The sequence below is a fragment of the Marmota flaviventris genome, chromosome 7 (assembly GCF_047511675.1).
Source record: "Marmota flaviventris isolate mMarFla1 chromosome 7, mMarFla1.hap1, whole genome shotgun sequence".
Taxonomy (NCBI): Eukaryota; Metazoa; Chordata; class Mammalia; order Rodentia; family Sciuridae; genus Marmota; species Marmota flaviventris.
This window is the reverse complement of record NC_092504.1, coordinates 38,540,217-38,566,881: the sequence shown is the minus strand read 5'-3', so window position 1 is coordinate 38,566,881 and position 26,665 is coordinate 38,540,217. Positions and strand designations below refer to the sequence as shown.

Below are 26,665 nucleotides of genomic sequence, written 5' to 3'. Positions count from 1 at the left end.
AGAGTTAAACATAATAGTGAGATTCATTATGATATGTTAATATATGCACATCACATAATTTATTCCATTGCATTTCCCTTTCCCTCCCATAACCCCCCATCTCCTTCATGTACTCTACTGTTCTTCCTTTTTTTTTATTTGTTTAAATTGATACATTAGAATTCTACATAAAGGTGGAATTCATTGTGATATATTCATACGTACCCATGGCATAATGTGGACGATTTAATTTCCTGGTACTTCCACTTTCCCTCCCCTCTTCCCTCCCCTAGGATCCCCTTTTTTCTTTTCTGTTCTCCCTTCTCTCTTTGTGAGATTGCTTTTTTTTCCCTTTAAACTTTCTTTGTTCTCTCTACCTTCCGTTTTTGAGAGAAGACATTCAACCTTTGACATTGAGAGTCTGGCTTATTTCACTTAGCATGATGGTCTCTGGTTTCCATCCACTTGTCAGCAAAGAACACAATTCCATTCTTTTTTTATGGCTGAGTAGAACTTCATTGTGTATATACAACATATTTTCTTTATTCATTCATCTATTGATGGATTCCTGGGATGATTCCATAAAGTCTATTGTGAATTGCATGGCTTTGATTATTTTAGAATAAATACTTCCATTAGTGTTTTAAAACATATTTTCTCCCCTGCAGGAACATTAAAAAAGACCTATGTTAAATCAAATGGAAGTGAACCTATGGTTACTGATGGTGAAGTTCAAGTGCCTGATGTTATTCTGATAAATACAATTTATAATGAGAGCACGATGGTACCTACTGTACATCCCAACCAACGCATTCCAGCCTGGACTATGGATGCTTCTCTCCCTGGGGATCAAAGTCACAGGAACACAAGTAAGTCTGAAGGTGCTGAATGTTAAGTGGCCTATAATGTCTGTGAAACTCTCAGATAGGTTTTGTAGCAGTTGATGCTCTGAGTTTGGTTGTGCACTGGTCTCACAAGTGAAATTACATTCATCTGGTAAGTCTCCTCAGTTCCCTGTTCTTAACCATGAAATGCCGGCAGCTCAGCTGTGCAGATAGACTGAGTGAGAAGAGAAAATGTATTAATGTCATTCAGCATTTCTGAGATAAATTTATGTGACTTGTCCCAATCTAAAAATGGAAGCTTCTATTTTAAAGTTACTTTTTGAGATAATTAAGTTAGTAAATAAGTGACTTATTTTGTGGTTGATTCCTTGCTGGAGGAATCCTCATTCCATAACAGGAGGTCAAATAGTTCAATTTCCGTAACAGGAGGTCAAATAGTTCAATTTCCATAATAGGAGGTCAAATAGCTGTTCCCCCACTTGCTTTTGAGGTATCCATGTGTTCTCTGTATGTTGATTTCTCTTTTTCCCTCTTTCATTGACTGTGCAATTTATTTTACATGTTGGTGACTGACAAATAGTCACACCTTGAGAAAAATAGCATATGCATGAGGACAGAGGGAGGGATTTGTTAGCTATTCCAGGAAGAGAGGAGGGAGAGAGAGAAAAGACAGTGTGGACCCAGGGCCAGTGAGATGACTCTATTCCTAAATAGACCTCAGGTCTTCAGTAAAGTTAGCTTCTCTACTTCTAGAATGCCCAGACCACTGCCAGGCTGAGAGTGCCACGTGGCTATGAGCAACTACAGGAAAAGATCACTGCTCTTCTTTTCTTGGCCACTCTGGCAGAAAGCCATTCTGGCCTACTCCGAGTCAGTGAGGTCACAGTCCCATCCCCAGGCGTCAGGGATATCTCTAAAGAACAGTTTCCATTTAGAGCTTCTAAAATCCTGGGCATCTCTGGGAACCAAGCCTGGTTCCAAAAAGTCATTGTGAGTGCAGTCTGTGTGAATCCCAAGCACTTGGACCTAGTGTCCAGCAGCTTGAGAGGTGAAAAGCAGCCTCAGGAGAGACCACAGTGCAGCCTAGGTGCCCTGGGGTTTCAGGGACCAGGATCCTTTCTGTGGAGTTTGTATCCAACTTGGACCCCCTGGGCAGCTTTCATCAGACCTTTGAACTGTCCTTGTAGCTTCACCTTCTTCCTGCGGTTGAGCTTGGTTCTGCAGAGCAGGATGTAGGCATAGGGACCAAGCCCACATCTTCACAGTACCCTTTGCTTTCTTGGACTTGTGCTCTGTCCCAGGAGTGGCTTTCTTGCCTGTGGATGATGGATGTCAGAGCCTCCAGCTTGGTACTGATGGAGGCATCTCCATTTCCTCCTCCTCAGCCTCTTTCTGCTGCTTATACTTCTTCTTCCATCATGTCAGCCATGTCTTCATCCTCACCTTTAGTGGTGTCCTCTTCCTCCACCTTGTCACCACCTTCCTCCCCAAGTGGTATCAATGGCCCATCAGTGCTTACCTTGAAGCCATGGTCCTTCTTCTTGCTGTGGCCAAGGACTCATTAGACCACCTTGGGAGGAAGTTGAGGGGCTCGTCTGCCCATGGCAGACTTGACCATGTCCCAGGTATGGAAGGCCAGCAGCAGGCCACATGGTCTCTAGCAGCTGCCCCACTGTTTTCATCCACATCAATACCTTTAAATTCCAAAAGGAGGTGGGTCAGGGCCTGTTAACTTTCTTGCTGTGTTTCAGCAAGGGATTTTTCTAGGTTTCATTCTATTTATGGGTTTTAACTTTTTCTTCTAATACATTTTATAAATACTTGAACATATGTTGAGCTTTAAGGAAAGGGAAAAAACTCTTTGACCCCCCAAGAGATTGGAGGTCACACACTACAATAACCTACATACTCCAATCAAGAATTAGTGGCAAGAGTAGGTTGATGTGCTGAAAGCTTAATGTGTTCTGTTCTCTTTGATAACCAGTCCCTAAATCTCCTATTTCAGATAAAAATACATCATGCCTTTTATTCATGCACTTTTTAAAATAACTGCTTTTTGAGATTTAATTCACATACTCTGAAACGCACTCTTTCAATGTGTATGATTTAGCAGTTGCACAAACGTCACCATTAATTTTGGAATATTGTTATCTCTGCAAAAAGAAATTCCATCTCCATTGCTCCCTATTGTCCCTTTCTCACAGCTCCTTTCCTAAATGAATCTACTTCCTGTCAATAGATTTGCATATATGAACCTTTCATGTAAAAGGCATCATATAACACATGATCCTTTGTACCTGGCTTCTTACAGTTAGCATAATGTTTTCAGGGTACATTCATGTCATAGCTTGATACATTTGACAGCTTGATACATTTAGCTTGTGTCAAGATTTTATTCCTTCCTAGTGCTGAAAATATCCATTATATGGATACACCACTTTCTTTCTAATACATTGATCCATTGATGGATACTTTAGCTGCTTCCACCTTTTTAGTTATTGTGAACAATACCATGATTATTCATATACAAGCTTTGTGAAGACATTTATTTCCAGTTCTCTTTGGTTTATACTTGGGAATGGGATTGTGTTTATTATCTACTTCCTTAATTATCTTCTAGTTGTTCTATTCATAATTGAGTGTGGATATTGAAGTCTCCAACTACTATAGAACTGTTTATTTCTTTCTTCAATTTTGTCAGTTTTTGCTTCACATTAGGTATATAAATGTCACTAGGTATATAAATGTTTATAACTGGTATTCTTTTTGAATTGAACCTTTCATTAGCATATAATGTTCTTCTTTGTCTCTTGGAACTACTTTTGATTTAAAGTCTACTTTTTTTTGATATCAGTACACCCATCCTGTTCTCTATTGGTTACTATTAAAATGGAGTATCTTTTTATATACTTTAACTTTCAATCTATTTGTGTTTTTGGATAAAAATTGAATCTATTGTTGATAATAAAATTTTTATCATATTGAATTCTGATAATCGTTGTCTTTTGATAGGAGAGTTTAATCCATTTATATTTAAAGTAATTGCTTATAAGGAGGGACATACTTTTCTCATTTTGCTATTTTTTCTCTATTATGAATAATTTTTTCCCCTCATTTCCTGCATTACTCTCTTCTTTTGTATTCAGTTGATTTTTTTTATGGTGTGACATTTAAATTCATTTATCTTTTCCTTTGGTATATATTTCATAGAAATGTTATATTTGATTACCATTTAACAGACTATAGTTATAATACTCTAACTTGAATTTGTACCAGCTTGACTTTAATAACATACAAAATAACTCTGCTTCTTTAGCACTTCTGTCACACCCTTTTTGATGTCACAGAATTGCATCTTTATACATTGTGTACCCTAAAACATAAGCAAATAGTCTTTCAAATACATTAACCTCTTAAATTATGTAGAAAATATCAACTTATAAACCAAAATTAAAAGATTACTATGTTTCAGACTAATATTTTTTTAAAAGAACTATTAGTCTCTTAAATTCAATATGAAACAAAAAGTAAGTCACAAACCATATTTATAATAATACTTGTATAGTTGCCCAGGTATTTATATTTATTAAAAATGAGATCTTTATTTTTTTTAGATGGCTTCTAGATACTAGTGTCCTTTCATTGCAACCTATATGACTTTAGTGCAGGGAAGTTCTAGTGGTAACAGATTCTCTCACCTTTTATTTATCTACAAATGTCTTAATTTCTCTCTCACGTTGAAGAACAGTTTTGCCAGATATAGAATTCTTGATTGGTTGTTTTTTTTCCCTATAGTTCTTAGGGAACTATAGGGAAAAAAAACTGCCTTCTTAGCTTCTAAAGTTATGGATGAGAAAAGTTATTATAGACAGTCTTATTGATGGTCTATTATATGTGATGAATTGCTTCTCTCCTACTATTTCCAAGATTTTATGTATTGATCTTTTGGAAGTTTTATTATAATGAGTCTTAGTGTGATTCTCTTTGAATTAATCTCACTTGGAGTTAGAATTCTTTAATGTTTATATTCATGTTTTCCATCAAATTAGGAAAGTTTTCAGCTATTATTCCTTGAGATAATCTCTATGGTCCTTTCTTCTCCTTCTGAAACTTCCAGAACACAGAGATGGGTTCACTTGATGGTGTCCCACAGATCCCTTAGGTTCTGTTCACTTTCCTTAGATCTTTTTCCTCTTTCTGTTTCTCAGACTTGATAATTTTCATTGTCCTATTTTCAATTTGCTGATTCTTTCTTTTGATGGTTCAAATCTGCCTTTGAATTTTGCTTGTGAAAATTTTCTTCCTGCTGTGGTACTTTTCAGTTCTATACATATATTTTTGTTTCTTTTTAGGTTTTCTCTCTATATTAATATTACTACTTTGTTGATACATAATTTTGGGGGCTTATTTTTTTTTAGATTTTTGAGCATATTTTAGACAGTTAAAGCTTTTTTTGAATAGATATACCATCAGTTCTTTATTATTATTATTATTATTATTGATTTGTCTTTTCCTTTGAATGGGCCACATTTTTCTTTTTCTTTGTATGCTTTGTGATGTTTTTGGTTGCTGTTGTTGACAACTGGGCATTTAAATCTAACAATGTTGGGGCTGGGGATGTGGCTCAAGGGGTAGTGTGCTCAACTGGTATGCGCAGGGTGATGGGTTTGATCCTCAGCACCACATAACAGTGAAATAAAGATGTTGTGTCCACCGAAAACTAAAAAATAAATATTAAAAAATTTTCTCTCTCTCTCTTTAAAAAAAATTAAATCTAACAATGTGATGACTCTGAAACTCAAATTCTCCCCCTTACTGGAAGGTTATTACTTGTTTGTTTGCTTGCTTACTTGTTTATGCGTTGGCTTACTTTATCTTAACCCTGGGCATACATAATCACCTTCCAATTTTCTTTATATATGCAATTCATTTCAAATCTTCTAGTCCTTCATATTTGGCTCCCAAAAGGAGAAAAGGAGAAAAAGGGAACCAGCCCTTCAATTTCCCTGGAAGTCACTTTAGCTGGAGGGGATGGAGCTTGCCACAATGAAGGGAAGGGCAACATCCATGATTGCCCAACTCTTTATGTGAACTTTCATGATCAGAAGCAGCAATCAATGATCTAAATACAGATCTTTGATGTTTGGAGACAAACACGTTTCCTGCTCACTTGGCTCCTGCAAGCTATATACAGGCGGCTCCAGGAATGCTTGCACAGCTGCTGCCACTGGGCTGAGAGTGGGAATGGGGCTGCTCCTGTGCTGAGAACTGAAATCGAGACTAATCATTTACTGTCTAGACCTTTCTCTGGAAGTTTCAAGCCTTCAAAAGAGTCCAGGGCTGCAAAATAATTGCATCAGATTTTCTTCTGCCTAATTGTTGTCTAGGTGGAGAGACAGATTACTTGTGTTTTCTATTCCACCATCTTCCTAAAATCTCCACTACTGAAAAATTTAATTTTCACAAAAATTTCTAGTGTAGTCACTATTTTTATAGATGAGCAGATTTTTGGGAGAATTTGATTTGACATTCTGGGAATATTTCAACACCTCAATCATATTACCATCCCTAGTTATTCTCTTTTTTTTTTTTTTTTTAAATTCGGTCCAGCATGGGGTGTTGATTTTTCTGGCTTTTTAATACTGTATGAATATGATGACATTATACATATATCTATATATACAATTTTAAACTCTGTCTTTATTTCTCTTTTCTCATAAATAGTTCATATCTTTTCCTTTCTTATATATCATATTACTTATCCCTGCCCTCAGTTAACCCATGTTAACAACCTAAGGTATATGATTTAAAAATTTTCTCCATGACTGTACAGTCTTATACAAACATATATGCCCATGTGCATTCAGAATAGCATACATAAAGAGTAATGTTCATATAGTGGTGCTTTTGACATTGTTTTTTCAAAAAAGAGGATCACTTTTTTTTAACATATATTTTTCTACATAATATCTTTCTCATTCAAAAATATTTCATGTTAATTTCTAAGACACTGACTTAAATTCTAATTCCTCATAATAATGACTGAGTAATATTGTATGTCATCACTATACCATAATTTGTTTTCCCAATAATGAGTATTTACTTTATATTGAATTTTTTTCCCTCAGTGAACTGTAAGTTCTCTTTTCTGAAGGTAAAATGACTTACTTCATGACAGTGATGAAGTAAATAGCAGTGATTTATTTACTAGGATATCTAGAAAAGTATTACAATGCTCTAAACACATACTTGAAAGCTGCCGTGTATTGAAAGCTTATGTGCCAACCCCAAACCCTAAAGTTATTCTTCCTTCCTAGTTTTGTGTTTTAACATGTGGCATTCTCATTAGCTTTAAAATGAGCTCTACAAGAATATGTAGCTCAGAGAATCAGAGCAGGTCCTGCAGTCTTACCTGCCTACTCATCAGGCAACAGTCCAAGGAGGATTTTTTGAGAGAGGAAGTCTAATTAGATATCTGAAATCAGATAGTTTCTTATCCTTTTCCCTGACATTTTTAATTCTATCAAGAATGGAATTCAGTATATCTTCATTATATTCTTCAAAAGTCAGTTCTGCTGCTTTGGAATGAGAATCTGTGCACACGTGTGAAAATGTGGATATGTGAGTTTCTTAAATATGCCCAAGAACTGGATCTTTACTATCCTCTCTTTTTTGCTGTTTTTTTTTTGTTTGTTTGTTATTTAGGGTTTGGGGGAACCTCAAGGCGTATTCTGGGGAATCCAAGATTTTTCTGTAAGAAATTCTTAATTGTATTTTTAGTTTCAGTGGTAATAAAATAATTAATGTAAATGTTTTCTAGATCACTTAGATAGACATCTTATAACAGGTACTACTATGGAATTTTGGTACCTGTACAAGTTTCTATTTGTGATTTTATTGTTGCTTAGCAACCATCAGGAAAGGAACAGAAGCAGATTTGATAGATATTCTTCTCTATCAGAGAACAAAGTATATATTAGAATGTTCCACAAAGGATGCTTTTGTAGTGGTTCAAATAGAGAAAAGCAGCTGTGGACAGTATAAGCTTCCTAAATACATAACTTGTGCCATAGCAATCAGCACCATATTCAGGGAATTTTAGAAGAATAATGGTAATATTAGTTCATTGATAAAATTAATTTAAATCTTATTAATTTTGTTTCTGTTTATTCATACAAATTAATTTTAATTTTATAGTTGTGTTAAACTTGTAGACCCTTAGGAGTTCATATCTAGTTTTATGTATGCCTACAAAACTTTCTTCCTTTTAAAAAGCCTGTTCAATTCTTTAGATTGAGAAATGTTCCTTTAGGGTACCTGAGTTCTAGCTGTGTGTCACATCCTCAGAAAAAACAGCGATGCCTTATGGCGGAGCTTCTTAACTTTTGTGCCAGCGACTCTTTTGGCAATCTGGTAAAGCTAATAAAGTCCTCCTCAGAATGATATTTTGGTGCTGCAATTACATAGCATTAAAAGAATGGCAATTATATTAAAGTACAGTTATAAAAAATTAGAAATATAAATTCATGAAGTAGTCATATATGTGCTTCTGAATTGAATAATGATATCTAACAGTAGGTCAATAAATAATTTTATAGGACGGATGAGCATAAATAGTGTTTTGAAATGTGTGCAACAAATCTTTATTGATATGCAAATATCTGTCTACTTTTTTTGTGTTTGTTACCTATATTGATAATTTAGTCATGCTCAACTTCATTTGGAGATTATAGAAACAGAGATTCTGTTTTTCTCCCTTATAAGTTTATAGCCTAAATTCTATGTATGAATCACTAGGGCCTTTGGATTCTATGATTAAGGACAGCTGCCTTAGAAGAAAACAGTCTTTTGTTGGTTCCTAGCAGGGTCTAAGGCTGGCTTAAGCTGTCTCTTCAGGTCTTAGGACTCCTAAAGTTGCTGTAGCCATGATCCCTGGATACCACTCTCATATGCTTGGCTGGGTACCTGTTAGACCCAAATGTTCAATCCAGTTGGTTGCACTCTTCTGTATATTAAATATACATTCTTCAGGTTTAAAGAGCAGTTAGCAATTCAGACATGGCTAGCATCAACATCTAGGCAAGAACAAATATAATATTTCCATAATTGTTGCTTACTTGTTAGCATTCTAGCAAAGACCTGCACAGTTCTTGGAAGAGAAAAAGACTTGTAGGAATAGACTGCCTCTTTTTCCCTTCTCTCTTTTCCTTCCTCTTCATCCCATCTTGAGACACTCTTTCCCTGGGATGTTTTGGTTTCTTCCCAGAAAGAGCAAACTTGATCTTGTGTGTAGAACTAGGCTTTTGAAAAAAACCTAGTACCTGTTTTACTTTTTATTTTCTTTTTTGGCTACAGTCCTTGTTATCCATTTTCAATGATTTCTAGGCAAAACTTCTTAATTCTTTCTGTTAAATGAATCCTGCAGTATCTCCCAGGTGACATGTAGTCCCAAGGTTAATGTGTCTATAGTACATTAATATAGCAAATGAGAGCTGGAGTTAAACAGTTGGGTCAAAAAAGCTCACAGCTCAGAATTTCCCTCTCCAGATTCTTGATCACAATTTTCTCCTCAGGAAGAACAGCCCAGTGACCTTGCTCCACATGGAAAAAACGGCACCATGTTGATAACAGCAGTGCAAAAACAATTCTGGTCAAGCTCAAGGACAAAATGATCTTTAAAAAACCAGAGGCTCAGATAAAAATAAAAATAAAACCCAAACTGGGTAATTTTCTTTGCTCTTTGATTCTGAAAGAAAATTGGCACTATATCTATATCTATATGCTTTTGCCTGAGTTGTTTGCTGTCTGTCTCAGGTTTTTGTCTTTGTACAACTGTTTGCAGTTACTGGGTCTTTGGAGAATATTCCTTTTCACTTAGTTCTAGTTGAAATGAGTATGGTAATGAGTTTTCCAAACCAAAAGTTTTACATCTGTTGACGTTAACCATTCCTTGTGTTTTAGTTTTAACATATTTTATTTTTCTATTTTGCTGCTCTGCATCATTAAGCTAATATTTGTGTGTAGTTTTTGGTTTGATAAGATTTATTATACTTGTTTAAAATTATAGTAAGCCGTGGAAACCCATTCTGATGCCTATGTACTGTTCCAAGTTTTATGAGACATCTCAGTTTCAGGGAGTCCAGGTTAATATTCTGTGAAGCACTATTTATTCATCAACATCTATTTGTTGAGTACCAAACTCTGGGGTCAGCTATGCCAACTATAAAGATAAATATGACAGATGTCTGTCCCCAGGCAGCCAATTGTCTCACAACTGCCTTGAGACACATACATATCATAGTTTGAGAAATGAAATGAAAAATTCTACAAGAGATTTAAGCATGGAAGAAAACATGGCTCATTTAAATTCTTTTTGTTTTTTGTGAAAGATAATACTACTGATTCATATCACTTAATGCTATACTAAATACACCGTTTTTCTAAAAAACAAAGCTTAATATATAATTATAAAAATAAATTTTAGTTTAAAGTTCTATACTAGAACTTATATTTTTAACTAGAGTAAACCATTTCATTCTTAAATTCAAAACATTATATTGTGATTATATTGGGGAATTGAACAGAGGAGCCTTTGGTTTTTAGTTTTATATATAACATATGTGAGGCCAGCCTTGCTGATAAAGGTATAAATGGAAATTTTATCACCTCAGGAAATTGGAGGTCTAGAATTTTACATTTCCTTCCTTGGAATTACCTTTTAATTCTTCTATTATTTATTAAGCAATCAAGCTCAGAGAGCATGTTTTGTTTTGATTTATATGTTTATAGATGTGTAAGGGATAAAGGCCTCTAGAATATGCATTTCTGATTTTCGATGAACAGTTGGCTGTTAAGCCACAGTGAGTATGTCCTTTATATAATGTGTTCTTCAAAGCTAACAAAAAAATTTAAAAATGAGAGATTTATTGTGGGAAAGAAATGGACACTTTCAATCTAAAGTCTTTGCTTCTTCTAGAGTTTGAAGGATGGCAAAATGTCCTTGTCATGTCCATGAGAAGTGGTGACATAGGTAATCTCTAGCCTCCATGAAGGATGACTGTATGGATGACAGCACTACCTCTTCCAGAAAGTCCTTAGGACACTAGAGGGGTCCCATCTCTAGCAATCACTTCTACTGTTCTTGACATGGGTCCCAGGTCCCACCATTCTAAGTGGTTTACAAATGATGATTCTTTTAATCCCCACTACAAGCCAGTGAAAGAGATGGTATTGTTAGTCTCATTTTATTGATGAGGAAATACACAGGGAGGTTACATAATTTGCTCAAGATTTCTCAGCAAGTGGATGATAGTTCAGTGTTTGAACCCAAGAAATCCAGCTCCAATGTCTATGCGCCATTTTGCTACAAAGAACAAAACAGAACAGCAGGAATATTCATTGAAAAAGACACATGGGACACCACGGTAGAAAAGAAAAAATAAAAGACACACAGGAATGGGGAAATCTGTGGTTCACCCCAAAGACCTGTGTTAATCAGCTTGATATTACTATAAAGAAATAACTGAGGAAATTAACTTATAAAGAGAAAATGTTCATTTTATCTCACAATTTTGGAGGTTCCAGTCATGATCAGATGCCTTGATTGCTTTGCACATCTGACAAGGGCAGCATGTCATGGAAGAGCACATGGAAGAGCAAACTATTCACTTCAGAAGCCAGGAAGCCAAAAAAAGAGGACCAGTGGGGTTCAATAATCCCCTCAGGGAGCATGTCCCCAATGACCTTAGGACCTCCCACTAGGCTCTACCTCTTAAGGGTTCTGCCCTGTTTTCTCTGGAGCGATTATGTTTAACCTATGGTCTGTAGTGTAACTTGAAGGGTGAATATAAGAAACCTAGAGCCTGCTCTTTTCATAAGGGAGCTGAAGAAATTCTTGGTGTTCCTTATGTCGTATTCTGAAAAGCCAGGTGGCAACCAGATGACTTAAATGTTCTCACGTCTATCATCAAGTATCATGTGGCATACACAAACCCCTTCATTAAGTTTAGAAATTAAGGGATGTCATTTTTTTTCCAAGCTTGTGGATCAAGGAAAAGGTTTAACTGGAAATAGAAATTATTTGGAACTGAACAATAAAGAAACTTTTACTTATCAAAACTTGTAGAGTGTTAAAAGACTATACATGAAGAGGAATTTATAGCATATACATACATATGACAGAATATTAGAGTAAGTCAAGTAATGAGGAAAAGAACAGAGGAATAATCTTGAAGAAAGGAGAAAATAAAAATATGAGGAAAACCAATAAAAACAAACATGCAGATGACTAAAAGGGAAAAAAGACAGTTTTCTTTAATAAATTAGACAACATTGATTCAAAATTCAATGTTTTCCACACTGATAAAAAAAGGAGAATGCACCTATGTGTAAACTAAATCAATATTAGTAATGAAAAGAGAGCTTATCATAGATACAAGATTAAAGCATAATAAAATAAGGTCATGCATGACTTTATGCCAACATATTTGAGAATTCAGATAAAATAATTAATTTCTCAGGAAAGTATAATTTATCAAAACTGACTAAGGAAAAAAAATCCCTTAAATAGACCAGTATTTGTCATTAGGTAATAATGATATTAAATAATAAACCCTAACCAATAGTTTAAAAACTACCTTAAAAATCATTCCCAGTTTTAAAAATCATCATAAAAGACAGTATTATGGACAAATTTTATCAATTTTTAAGAAATAGATAGTCTGTATTAAATTCAAACTAATTTTTAGAGAAAATAAGAAGAAAGTGTTCTTGGGCATTTTTTAAATAAAGTAGAAACTTCATACTTAATGCAAAGATGATATGAAAATAAAAATTATATATCCCTCATCTTAACATGTGTTGAATATTAGTTTCCCTCAAAAGTCATGAGTTAAAACCCTAACTCCACCCACCATGTAATGGTATTTGGAAATATTCCCTTTAGGAGAAATTAGGATTAGATGAGGTCATGAGAGTGGGGACCTCTCTTTTACAAAAAGAGAGTGTTTTTCCTCTCTCTCTCTCTCCCCCCACTACCACTCTTTCCCTCTTTGCACACTATGTGAACACATAGTGAGGAGATAACTATCTACAATCCAAAGAAAGAGTCCTCACAGAAATCTACCTTGTTGGCACCCTGATTTTGGATTTCCACCTTCCAGAATTATGAGAAAATAAATTTCTGTTAAGTTACTCAGTCCTCAGTCTGTGTTTTGTTATTGTTGTTATGGCAGCTTTAGCAGACTAATACAATCTCACTTGTAAATGCGAAATTTATAGAGGAAAGAATATATGACATGGCACCAGTAAGCAGAAGCAAAGTGTTCTCTTCTCACAAAGGACAAAATGTGTACCCCACAGGCAAGTCCTCAATAACCCATCTTATTCAGCCACACTTTACCTGCTTATAGTTATCTCTCAGTTAGTCCTTTTAAGTGGATTAATGCACTGTTTAGGTAAGGATTTCATAACTCAATCATTTCACCTCTAAATTTTCTTGGATTGTCTTAGAACACATGAGATTTGGGGGGATACCTGATATCTAAATTATAACATTTATAATTGTTACTTGGTGTTATATATAATTATAGAAAAATATAGAAATTCCTCAGTGTCCATTAGGAGGCTACTGTTAAAGAACCATGATATAAACAAGCAATAGTGTAAGATGCATTTATGAAAAATGAATGAGGGAGATCTCTGGATGCTGACTTGGGTAAGTATTAAATTAACAAAACTAGGTTTAAAATAATGTATAAAGTAGGCCATCTTTTATGTGAGAAAAGGAAAGGGAAAATGTGAATATGTATTAATTTGTACTTATTTGCATTAAAAAATAATGGAAGGATACATCAAAAACTAATAAAAATATTTTTCTGTTGGGGAAAAGGAACAGGATGGAGTGATGATAGGAATGGAAATAAAGCATCTCTAAATATACTTTTCATAACTTGGTCAGAAATTCAGTAAATGACTTACATAATTAGCAATTGTACCAGAGAAAATACATTGTAAAAATGGAAAACAAGGCCATAAATTGTCTTAACTGTACATTGTTATTAATATGATGACCCAAAATAAAATAATTATACCAATTGAACTTAGAATATTTTAGTTTTACATCCCTGCTGGGATATACTCTAAGCATCAAAAATTATAAAGGAAGTTTAAATATCATTAAGTAGCCTTATTATTATATTGGAGCTATTATTTGAAACTGTTCTTTGCATGTGGTATGAGAAAGAAAATGTGTTTATATTCGTGTTGACAGAAACCACTATTTTCACACTGAAAGAATAACTATAAATACAAGTAAAGCCCTGTAACCTTACTTTTGAATTAGAAACATCAGTGCAAACTCAGTGTTTTTTCCTACTTTTAAGTCAATATGCATAGTTCTAAATATGTACATTGCACATGAAAAATGTAATGCATTTTAATAGTATATACATTCATGTTATATATTTATGTAGATAAATGTAATATATAACATGTTATATCTTTTCAAAGAAAAAAAGACTAGCAAAATAATAAGTCACATTTATTGTGTATGCTTAAGTTTTGTGTCATAAACTTTTTAAAACCCTACTAAGTATATACTAGTAGTATGCCTATGTTACAGATGAGGATTAAGGCCAGAGAGTACAAGTATATTTGTAAAATTAGCTAATAATAAACAGGAATTTGCATTGTGTCATTTGTCTTTAGGAATGAAATATATTCAACTACATCAACTATCTTTGAGTCATAGTGCTATAGGTAACTTTTGTATTCTTCTTTATATTATTATTTATTTTCTGTCTTTCCTCTTTCATAAACATTTTATGTGTACTTTGAAATCAAAGAAAATTATTAGATATTCTAAACAATAGAGAGATTGAATAATAATATCACCATTATAATTATTTAAACATAAATTTCAATTTCTACCTATCTCATTTCACTGTCAAATTACAGAGAATTTTGCACATTTTATAGTAGTACAGATTTAATTAGGATTTACATAAGATATGGAAATATAAGCAACAAATATATTACTCAAAGTCCTGAAAAAAGAATAATTCAATATTAGAATTTAATTTGAAATATATAATTTTCTCTCGTTCCTTTTGTATATCCAAGGTTGTAGAGTCTCTTACTTTTTTTTATTTCAAAATCTTTGGAATGTTTTATTTCTCAAGCCAAGTCAATAAACCCTAGGTTTCTGGTTTTACATGAATAAATATATACTTTCACCTTTGCTATTTAAATTCTAAAACTTTGTGGTGATTTAAAGAGGCCTTTAAACAAAGAAAGTTCCCTTTTTCAATAGAGAGAGGATTTAAAATACACAAGTATCATAATCATCATTACTTTTCATATCTTCTTCCTCTGGATTAAATTCTGTTCTTTGTGAAATTTATTCTTTGGGGATTATTTAAGTGAAACTTACATCAAAATGTTTTGTTTGTTTGTTTCTTTTTTTGGTTTAAAAATATCTTTATCCTTCATGGTGTGATTGTTTAGCTGAATATAGAATTCTAGATTGACAGCTTCTTATCTTCACTTTGAAAATTTTAGTGCACATTTTTCTCATGTCTTGTGATGCTATTAGGACTTCAATGCCAATTTAAATTTTGTTCTTTTGTAAAAAACTGGCATTTTGTCTTTGGAGGCATTAAGATTTATTTTTCCTTTGTTGGTTTCACTATAGTAAACATAACATAAATTGTTATATATATATATATATATATATATATATATATATATATATATATATATATATATATATATATATATATATATAACTTTATTAAAGGACATCCATTTTGAATTTGAGAATTCAAATCTTTTTAATTTGGAAATGTTTTCAGTTATTAGCTTTGAAAATATAATCTCCCTCCTATTCTTTCTATTCTATTTGTGGAACTCTACTCATACTTTGGAAATTTTCATACATCCTGTATAAATTTCTGTGCTGAATTCTGTTTTTCTTTTATTTTAAATTTATCTTCTAATTCTCTAGGCCATTCTTAGGTAGTGTCTAATCTGCTATTTTATCATATTCACTGACTTTTAAATTTCTGTATCTATGTGTCTACTTATCTATGTATCATGAGGAAGCTTGTCTACCTAGGTCATGTTTTGAGACACACAGCTTTTTTTGGCCACTTGTTTTCTACTACTTATAGTAAGATCCAAATGATTTTCATTCCCACATCTTTGTCTTTAGTTGTTCAAATGATACTTGTCTAATAGACTATCAGATTTTTCAACTATGTGAAGTTCTTTGACTTCTCACACTTCTGGTAGTTATGTTGAGGACATTGTTCTTGCTTTTAGTAGATTGTTTTCCTGTTTATGTATCACTTTGGATTATAAACATCCTTAGGTTCAGCACATGTCACTCTGGTGCAATTTTGTTTTTGGTTTGATCAGGCAGCCTAAGATATTACTGTCCAATGGCTGTTTGTATTGCTGTTGTTAATTTTGTTGGTGTGTGTGTGTGTGTGTATGTATGTGTGTGTGTGTGTGTGTGTGTGTGTGTCTGTCCTGGATCACACACATAGTGTAATTCAAACCCAAACCTTTTCAAGGGTCAGGGCTATAGTAATGAATGCTTAAAGAAAGCTTTTTGTTTCAAAACATAGCCTCCTGCGAATGAGATCATTGGGTCTGCTTTATGTGAGAGTCTCAAGTCTTCTTTGTATTTCTTGTGGATCCAAGGTCTCATCTCTTTATTGAGGCCAATAACTACCTCCAAGAAGTGAAGTGCAATTTCAGCTCATAGATATTTCTTTGCCCTTGTAATGTTGGGTTTTTCTGATGTTAGCTCAAGTATCCACTGTTCTTATTTTCAGTTTCCTACCACATTTTTGGAATCTTGAGATTTCCTTTTCCTTATGGAGAGTCTGGCTCTTTATACAAAAGGTGTTTGTTTTATGTCATAAATTATTTCTGAATGTTTGTAATAGGTGGGCTTCCGGGTTAGTTTGTTCGTAACATTTCAGGATGCTTTTTTAAAAAAGAATTTTCTTATATAGAATTTTCAATTATACACAAACATAGAACAAATAATACAATGAATACCCATGTACCCTCTTCCAGTTTATTTTATCAAATTACGTTTTTGTCAATTTTCTTGGGATCTTTCTTAAAACACTTTTTTCTAGTGCCTCTTTTAGTAGAATTCAAACTTGCCCTCAAAACTGGCTGTGTATGGTCTACAAAGAATTCAAACTTGCCCTCAAAACCGGCTGTGTATGGTCTACAAAGATGGATTTTGATATCAGCAAGTTTTTAATTAAGTTATTCTAAAGTACTTTCCCCTTATTCTTGGTTTTGCTTTCTGTGGTTTCTGCTACCCATGATAAGCCATGATAATCTGAAAATACTGAGTAAACTCTAGAAATAAACAACTCATAAGTTTTAAATTACCTGCTGTTTTGAGTGGCATGATAAAATCTTGCACCATTCTACTTTGTTCTGCCCCAGACATGAAACATCCCTTTGCCCAGTGTGTCTATGTTATATACTCTATCTGCCCATTAGTCAGATAGTAGTCATCTTGACTAATCTTGGATATTAGATGTACTGTCATGGTATCACATTGCTGTGTTCAAGTGATCCTTATTTTATTTAATAATGTCCTGAAAATGCAAGAGTAGTGCTGCAGGCAATTTGGATATGGCCAAGAGAAGCCATAATGTTCTTCCTTTATGTGAATATACAAAAGTTATTGTATTGGGGAAGACAAAGACTTGCATGCTGAGGTTGCTAAATTTTATGGTAAGAATTGAGTCTTCTATCTGTGAGATCACGAAAAAGGAAAAACAGATTTGTGCTAGTTTTGACATTGTGCTTCAGATTTTAAAAGTTATGATCATTCTATTTTATTATTATCTATTTTATTATTAGTTATTATTGTGAATATTTTACTGTGCCTAATTTGTAAATTAAACTTTATCATGGGCATAAATGTATAGAAAAAAACAGATGTGGTGTTTGGTACTATCCATAATTTCAGGCAATCACTGGGAGTCTTGGAATATATCCCCTGCAAATAAAGGGGACTACTATACTTCATAGTTTGGAGAAATCAAGGTTTTTAGGACACATGGTGAATTCTATATTAAATGTTTAATTAATCATTATTAAAATTTATATTTTAAATTTTCCAATTGTAGGAAAAATTAGAACATCCTTAGAAACACATCTGATTCAACATTCCCCTTAATGGTTTTTGGTGTTAGGTCTTTCCTGTCTTTCATTGCATTCTCTAGATCTTCACCTCTTAGGCCAGGAGATATCTGTCCTTTGACTCTGATGTGATTCGCCACTTAAATCAGAAGCAGTCTTGCTAAATTTGTTGATGATCCTCTTTATTTGGCTTTCTTATTCCTGAGCCCTCTTATTTCAATGACTTCCATAATATCTCTGACAACAAATTTATCATCCATTCTACCAAGAAAAGTGTAGAAAGTAGAGAATTTTCAGAATTTATGTTTTTCAAAGCCAAGTTTCACACAGTCACAGAGTAGGTTTTTTTTTTTTTTAATCTAACAGGTGAATTGACAGTATTTGGTTAACAAGTAGGAGAAAAGGATACCAGCATTTCCTGTTGACATGTTCTTGATAAGGAAGAAACACTTAGTGCCAAACATAGCCTTCATTTACAAGTGGACCAAATTCCTCTGTCTGTCCTTGGTAATGATAGAGTACAGCCATTCTTTTGGGTTCTCTCTCTCTCTCTCTCTCTCTCTCTCTCTCTTTTTTTTTTTTAGAAAAGCCCTATGTATCAAATATTCAAGCTGACTGATTCCTGGTGGATTGATCTTGTGACAGACACCATAATCAGGAGGCAGATATGAGGCAGTGATATGTCAGCACAACATTTGGGAGAGGAATGGTTGTTTACAAGGGTGACTAGGGACTCCTCACCAGTTGAGTTTGGGCAGTTTTGTTGGATAAATGCATGGGTCTCCAAGATAAAGTCAAAGTGAACTATGCATATACATCTGGTTTCCCAGGAAGAAGCAATACTTTTATGTCATGTTTGAAAGGGCGGATAAAGCCACAGATTCTTATGTGTTTGCTTATCTTTGCCCCTGACATTTTAAAGTCATTCCAAAAACCAGAAGACCTCTGACTGAATTGGAGGCTCCAGCTGCTCTTAAATTGGTCTCTTCTAGTCCTTGCTCAATATCACAGAGCAATTTTGGAACTGCTCCCATGTGGGAAGTTACAGAGGGTTCTTTGAGGGAGGACTTTGGTTACTGGGCAGTCAGGACCCACACCTGGAGTTGGGAATGGAGAAAAAGATCTTCCAAATTTCAGGACCATTATTCAGTTAAGAATTGGGCGTGTGATGCTGAGGATACAACCAATAAGAATTATTCTACTAGCCCCCTGACTTTATGTTGAGTGGTTGCTTTTTTAACTTATATTTGTTTTCTAATCTCACACTGACTTGTAATAAGACAAAAGGTATATTTATTCAAAAGAATAAATTTAAAATAAATTTAAAAGAAAGAAATAGCATGGTTTATATACACTAAATGATAGAAGTTCATCTTAAAAATTTCCTTTTGTGTATTTACAACATGCCTTCCCTTACAACCTTATTCTTTGCATATATCTTCCTTTGCAAATTCAGATAGTACAAGGTAAACTCCAGTTTTTCCTAAACCTGACATAATACAGATTCTAAGTTCAGAGAATTTTGATTTGGAGAGGGTATCTGAGTGAGCATTTTATGAATGCATTAGGACAAAAAAATGTCTAGTTGTTATAATCTAGAGCTTCATATGCCATTCTGCTCTGTGAGCCCTAGTATTCTCTCTTTTAGGACTCAAGGTTTGAGTTCCTTAATATAGTATTCCTGTAATACTACATGGGGCTGCAAAGTCCATCAAAACATCATCACTTTCATGAGCAGCAAAGTTTAAAACTAACTGTGAATAAGCAATGAACATATTGTTCTACTAAGCAATTTATTACACTTTCATCATTATAGAATTGATTTTTATCATTGTTGGCATGAAAATCAAATAATTTTCAGATGTATTAAAGTAAATGTTGTCTAAATAAAATATGATCTAATTTTAAATTTCTGTTTGATTTTATTTTTAAGTGCTGGGGATTGAACCTGTCTTCTGGCAAACGTCAGGTGTTGGGCTTTGCTCATGCTATAAGCACACCTTCTACCACTGACTGTTTTAAATAGTGAGATTTAAAAAAATATATATGTTTAGTATTATTTGATTTTACAAGTAAGCAAAGGTAATTAATGGAACTTAAATTTTGATGCAATATAAATGAGTAATTATTTCTTCTAAAAATGTATGTGTCATGGAATCCAGAGGAAAAAGGCAGAATGAAAGCTTAATGTCTCTGCCTTCATTTTCCTGCCTACATCACATGGATACAAATATTTGTCCTGTGTTGTTCACAGGGTTTTTGTGAGTTATAGATAAAATAATAGCAATTGTAACATCAAAAATTTCTTTGTTTCATTCTAGGCAGTAGGCATTGTGAAAATATGCTTTAATCCTCACAATGACCCCACAACATGGGTATTAGTATTTCCATTTCACAGATGAAAAAAACTGATAAGTAGAGAAGTTTAATACTTTTGCTAAATGCCAAGAAAATATAGAGTAGTAAAGCCAAGGTTTGAACCAGACTGTAGAGCCACAACACTATGTATGGAAAAGGTGTCTGTCCTACCAATGTGAAAGCACTATATACATTGAATAATTTGTATTGGTCAATCCTCCATTGTTCTAAAATGGATGATTTTGTGGGGACAAAATGTAATTATTTTAAAAATTAATGAGAAAATGACTGTAAGATGGAGATGTTACGGCTTGTTTAGTTCTATGGAATATAAGTGATTTACATTAAAACATTGACTCCCTACAACATTAAAACATTAGTGTTTGTTGAATGAATGAGTGCATCAGGCTATGAGCCATTAACTGTGATTTAAATATCTTAAAACCAAGCAGTATAGATGTGTGTATATGAATAAAATAGAATGACCTCGTTACACACACCCACCCACACATGCATGCACATGCAAACACCCACAAACAACACACACACACACACACACACACACACACACCTATAGAATGTGAAAACTTGATGTTTGCCAGAAGACTTCACCAGGAGAGTTGGAATTGCATTAAATGTTAAGTCTAGAATATATGTGATTATGTAGAAAATAAACCTAAGCCTCATGTTCTTCCTGGCTAAAGCAGCTAGCTAGCATTTAATGAACTCTGATAATTTACACAGCATTGCACAAGGTCACAAGGTACTTAACATCATCTCTTTTTTTTTGCATAAATTTAAGCAAGATATTGGCTTACCTAGGCCTTGACTATGTCTATAAAGTTTTTTTCAAAAGTCACTACTGAGTTATTAAGAAAATTCATCTTTTGTTAACACAACTTTCTCTTATGAGAAGTAAAATGGTTACCATATTTGGGTTCAGAGTTAGCAGTCAGTTAAGCAGCTGGAATCTTCATAGAGAGGCCCTGTCTTTGGTGTTGTATTTCTTCTTATCTTAGTGAAACCCTCTTACTGATGTTCCTAAGTACATTGTATTCTTCACAATGGTTTGCCAGAAATTGTTCTGGCTAAATGTTTCTTTTGTGTGTGTGTGTGTGTGTGTGTGTGTGTGAATTATCTAGCCTAGAGAATGACCTTAATTGTTTGATTCAGTGGATGTTGTTCTGACCTGATTTGACTTCACCCACAGCCAGGAATAGACACTAAGCATTCCCAACCTAAATGGTCATTTGGTGAGAGCTTGCAATCCGTTTTTCCCCTAGTGAAAAGTGTTGGCTGCTTTATTTATATGAAAATAATGAGAAAAAAACCTGTTACCATATTGCTTGGATCTCTTTTTCTTTTCTTTTTTAACCTCAAATATTTATTTGTGAAGAGAATACTTACAATCTCCTGTGTAAGCAATTTCGAAAGTATATAATACATGGTTGTTAACTAGAGATGTCATGTTGTACAAATATGATATTTTTGAACTCAATTCTTCCTAATTAAAATTTTGTGTCTTTTGACCAACAGCCCAGTTCTCCTCTTGGTCCCATCTCAGCTCTTGGTAACCAAAATGCTACTTTCCACTTCAATTGGTTCAACTATTTTAGATTTCATATATAAGTGAGATCATATAGTCTTTTCCTGGCATATTTCTCTTAATGTAATGTCTTTTGGATTCGTTCATATTGGTGCAAATGATAGGATGCCCTGTTTTTGAAGTACTGAATAGTATTCCATTGCGTATATGCATTACAGGTTGTTTATCCATTTATCCATTGATGTATCCTTAAGTTGATTCCAAATCTTGGCTATTGTGAATAGTGCAGCCATGAACATGAAAGAGCAGATATCAATTAATGATTTCATATCTTTTGTATATTCAATAGTGGAACTGCTGGATCAAAGACACGGTAATTCTATTTTTAATTTTCTGAGGGACTTCCATACTTACTTCCATACTGGCTATAACCAATTTATGTTTCTACTAACAGTGTGCAAGCCTCCATTTTTCTCTAAATCTTTACAAACATTTGTTAATTTTTCCTTTTTGGGCTGTTGTTTTAATAATAGCCTTTCTAACAGGTGCAAAGTAATATCTCTTTTGGTTTTAATTTGCTTTTCTCTGATGATTCATGATGTTAAACATCTTTTAATATATCTGTTGCCCATTTGTATGTTTTCTTTTAAGAGCTGTGCATTGGATCCTTTGCTCATTTAAATTTGCTGTCTTATTGAGTGGAGTTCTTTATATATTTTAGAAATTAACCCCTTAATTAGATGTAGGGTCTACAAATATTTTCTCCCATTCCATAGATTGTCTCTTCACTCTGTTGATTGGTTCCTTTGTTGTGCAGAAGATTTTTAGTTTGATGTCATCCCATTTGTCTGATTTGGGGATCATATTAAACATATCATTTGCCCATACCTGTGTTATTGGGCTTCCTCCTATATTTTCTTCTAGTAGTTTTATAGTTTCAGAGCTTATATATGAGTTTTAAATATATTGTGGGCTGATGTTTGTGTATAGTGTGAGATAAGGGTCTGTTTTCATTTGTCTGTATATTGCTGTCCAGTTTTCCCAGTGTTGTTTATTGAAGAGACTACCCTTTCCCTACTTTGCATATTGGCATCTTCATAAAAAAGATGTCAAGGTCCATGTATTTGCTTCAATGCCAGTGTTATGCTCTTTTAAATGCTATGGCTTTGTAGTATATTTTCAAATCAGGTAATACGGTGCCTCTAATTTTCTGGGTTTTAAATTTTGTTTTGTTTTTCTTTCTTGTTCAGATTGTTCTGGCAATTTGGGGTCCTTTGTGGTTCCATGAGTTTTAGGACTTTTTCATATTCTTGTGGAAAATGTTAGTGGAATTTGGATAGGGATTTCATTTGTTTTTCTAGATAGCATTGGGTAGTATGGAATTTGTATGAGATTAATTCTTCCAAATCACAAATACAGGATATCTTTCTACTTGTTAGTGTTTTTCTTTCTTTCATGGCTGGTATGAATATTTCACCTTCTTGGTTACATTTATTCATAAATATTTTAATTTTTTTTACAATTACTGTAATGTCATTCTCTGATATTTGTTGTTAATGTATGAAAATACTATAGATACAAAGATACTATTGATTTTTACATGTGGGTTTTGTATCCTGCTGCTTTATTGCTGTATCTGTGTCTATTGAGATGGTCATGTGGCTTTTGTCCTTTATTCTGTTGATGTGATGTATCTCATTTATTGATTTTTGTGTGTGTGTGTGAAACTATCCTTGCATTTCGAAGTGAATGATTGATTTAAACTTCTGCTGAGTTTGATTTGCTAGCATTTTTTTGAGAATTTTTGTATCTATGTTCATCAGTGACATTGGTCTATAATTTTTTTTCTTATAATTAGTTCCTTGTCTGGATTTGGTATCAGGATAATGCTGGCCTTGTGAAGTTACTCTGGAAGTATTCCTTCTATAGTTTTTTGTGGAAGAGTTTGAGAAGGGTTGGTATTAGGTCTTTATATGTTGGGTAAAATTTAGCAGTGAAGTCATCGGGTCCTGGGCTTTTCATTCATGGAAGATTTTTTTATTACTGATGCAATTTCTATTGGTCTGTTTAAAATTATCAACAGAACAAAAATATCTAGGATGTTTCTTCATGATTTAATCTTGGTAGGCTGTATATGTGTAGCAAGTTGCCAATTTTTCCCATATATAATGTACATAGTAGTCTCTTAAGCATCTTTGAATATCTGTGGTATCAATTATAATGTTTTCTCTTTAATTTATGATTTTATTTGAGTATTTTTTTCTGAGTCTAGCTAAGGGTTTTTTTTTTTTGCCTTTAAAAAAAACCTTCTAGGTTTTGCTGATTTTTTTTTTATTGCTTTTATAGTGTCTATTTCAATTATTTCTGCTCTGATCTTTATAGTTTCCTTCCTTCTACTAACTTTGGCCTTAGTTTTTTCTTCTTCTTTTTGTTTTTCTATTTTCTGGAGGTTAAATGTCTAGTTATTTATTTGTGATGTCTCTATTTTTTTTGATTTAGACATTTATTGACATAAATTTCTCTCATATAAAATTGCCTTCGCTGCATCCTTTAGCTTTTAGTATGCTGTTTTCCCATTTTTATCTGTCTCAAGATGTTAACTATCATTTTAATTTCTTACCTTATCCATTGTTTTTTTCAGGAACATATTGTTTAATTTCTACATATTCCCTCTGTTACTAATTTCTAATTTTATACTATTATGGTCACAAAATATACTTGATGTGATTTCAGTGTTCTTAATTTTTTTAAAGATTCATTCTGTGACCTATTAGAGAATGTTCCAAATGTTCTTGAGAAGAATGTATTTTCTGCTGCAATTGGATGGAATGTTCTGTACATGTCTAATTAGGTCCATTTGTTCTTAATAGTAGTTCAGGTCCAATGTTTCCTCATTGGTTTTCTGTCTAGATGAGCTACCCATTATTGAAAGTGGGGGACTAAAGTTCCCTATTCTTCTCCTACTCTTATTGCATTGTAATCTATCTTTTTGTTGAGATTTATTAATATCTGTTGTATTTAGGTGCTTTAGTGTTGGATGCATATATGTGTACAATTATTATATTTCTTATCAATTGTCTTTATATAATGACCTTTCTTTGGTCTCTTTTTAAGATTTTTTTTTTCACTTAAAGCATGTTTTTTTTTTTTTCCTGATCTAAATATAGCTACCTTTTCTCTCTTTTTGTTTCCATCATTTTACTTTCAAACTATGTATATACTTAATGAAATGAGTGAAATGAGTCTCTTGTACAGTTGGGTATTGTTTTTAAATTTTTTTTAATCCATTTAGATATTGTATATTTTTTTATTGGAGAAGTTAATCCACTTGTTGTCAAGGTAACTATTAATAGGTAAAAAAAATTTTTTTTGGTACTGGAGATTGAACCCATGGGTGCTTTACCACTGAGTTACATCCCCAGTCATTTTTGTAACAAGAGTCTTGCTAAGTCGCCAAGGCTGACCTCAAACTTGTGATACTTTTACCTCCGTTTTCCTAGTCACTATGATTCTAGGCCACTGACTATTTTCTTGTTTAGTAAATTCTTTTTTCCTTTCTTTTTCTCTTGCTTTCTTCTTTTGTAATTAGATTATTTTCTCAAATTGTATGCTTTGATTCCTTATTATATGTTTCTTGTGTATGTAGTACAGGTTTTTGCTTTGTTATTTCCACAAGATTTAGTTAAAACACAACACAGTTTGAACATGCTATTTTAACCTGGTAACTGTTTCAATGGCATTTTACATTTTTAATGCCACAATTTGCGTTGTTTTCATTTTATGTCCCTTGGCAAATTAATAGAAAAAAACTCTTATAATTTCAATGCTTTTATCTTTTAACCTTCATAGTTAAAATGTAAGTTATTTACATACTACTACTACTACAGCATTACAATATTCTGGTTTGACTATATATTTACTTTATCCGTGATTTTTATGGGTTCATATGTTTTCATGTTGCTTATTAGTTTTGTGATCATAACCCATTTTTATTTTTATTTTCTTATTTTAAATATTTAATTGATTTTATTTTTTAAATACATGACAGTGGAATGCATTACAATTCTTATTACACATATGGAGCACAATTTTTCATATCTCTGTTTGTATATATAAAAGTTTCACTGGTTTCTTTGCAAAGATCTAGTTTTTACCAAATCTTTAAGAAGAAACTCTATTATTAGAATCCACCAAAGAGTTTTACCAAAATGTTGTACCATGAATTAAATAAGTTTATAATGTGTAAAATGAAATAGACTTTTTGACAGAATACAGAGGAAAAGTATATTCTACAGGATCAGAAAGACTTAACATCAGTTTCAACTCTATTTACTATGTAACCTGAATCTTTTCTCACCCTCATTGAGTCTGTTTCATCTTTCATAAAACAGGAATAAAAATGGCTTTTTAAAATAATATTATAGAAGGATTAAGGCACGATATAAAGCAATTAGCAACCATCCAGACTAGAGATCACTTGAAGATCTTTATTCCCTTATCTCCAAATGAGTTTTATTACACTATAAAAACTACAAATGGAAATAAAATTTAAAATATCTTTCATATTAAAAGATAAACTTGAATAGATACTGGTGATTTATTTGAGCTTTTACTTCAAAGTAAACTGGCCTCTGAATCCTCTAGTTTTTCTGTTTGAAAGTCCCTCATTCTTCAAGTATCAGTTGAGCATCAGTGGAACAAAGGCATTGTCTGGAGCTCTTTCACTTCCTGATGAACTCGATCCTCACAACTGTATGAC

General features: G+C 33.2%; 1 protein-coding gene across 1 annotated transcript in view; it reads left to right on the top strand.

The window, feature by feature from the left end:
• Window positions 1-26,665, top strand: part of Corin (corin, serine peptidase) — a 280,126-nt gene that overhangs the window by 68,948 nt on the left and 184,513 nt on the right. The window contains exon 3 of the mRNA XM_027937642.2: window positions 648-848. Within this exon, the coding sequence (XP_027793443.2) occupies window positions 648-848 (201 nt within the window). The remainder of the gene's footprint in view (window positions 1-647; window positions 849-26,665) is intronic.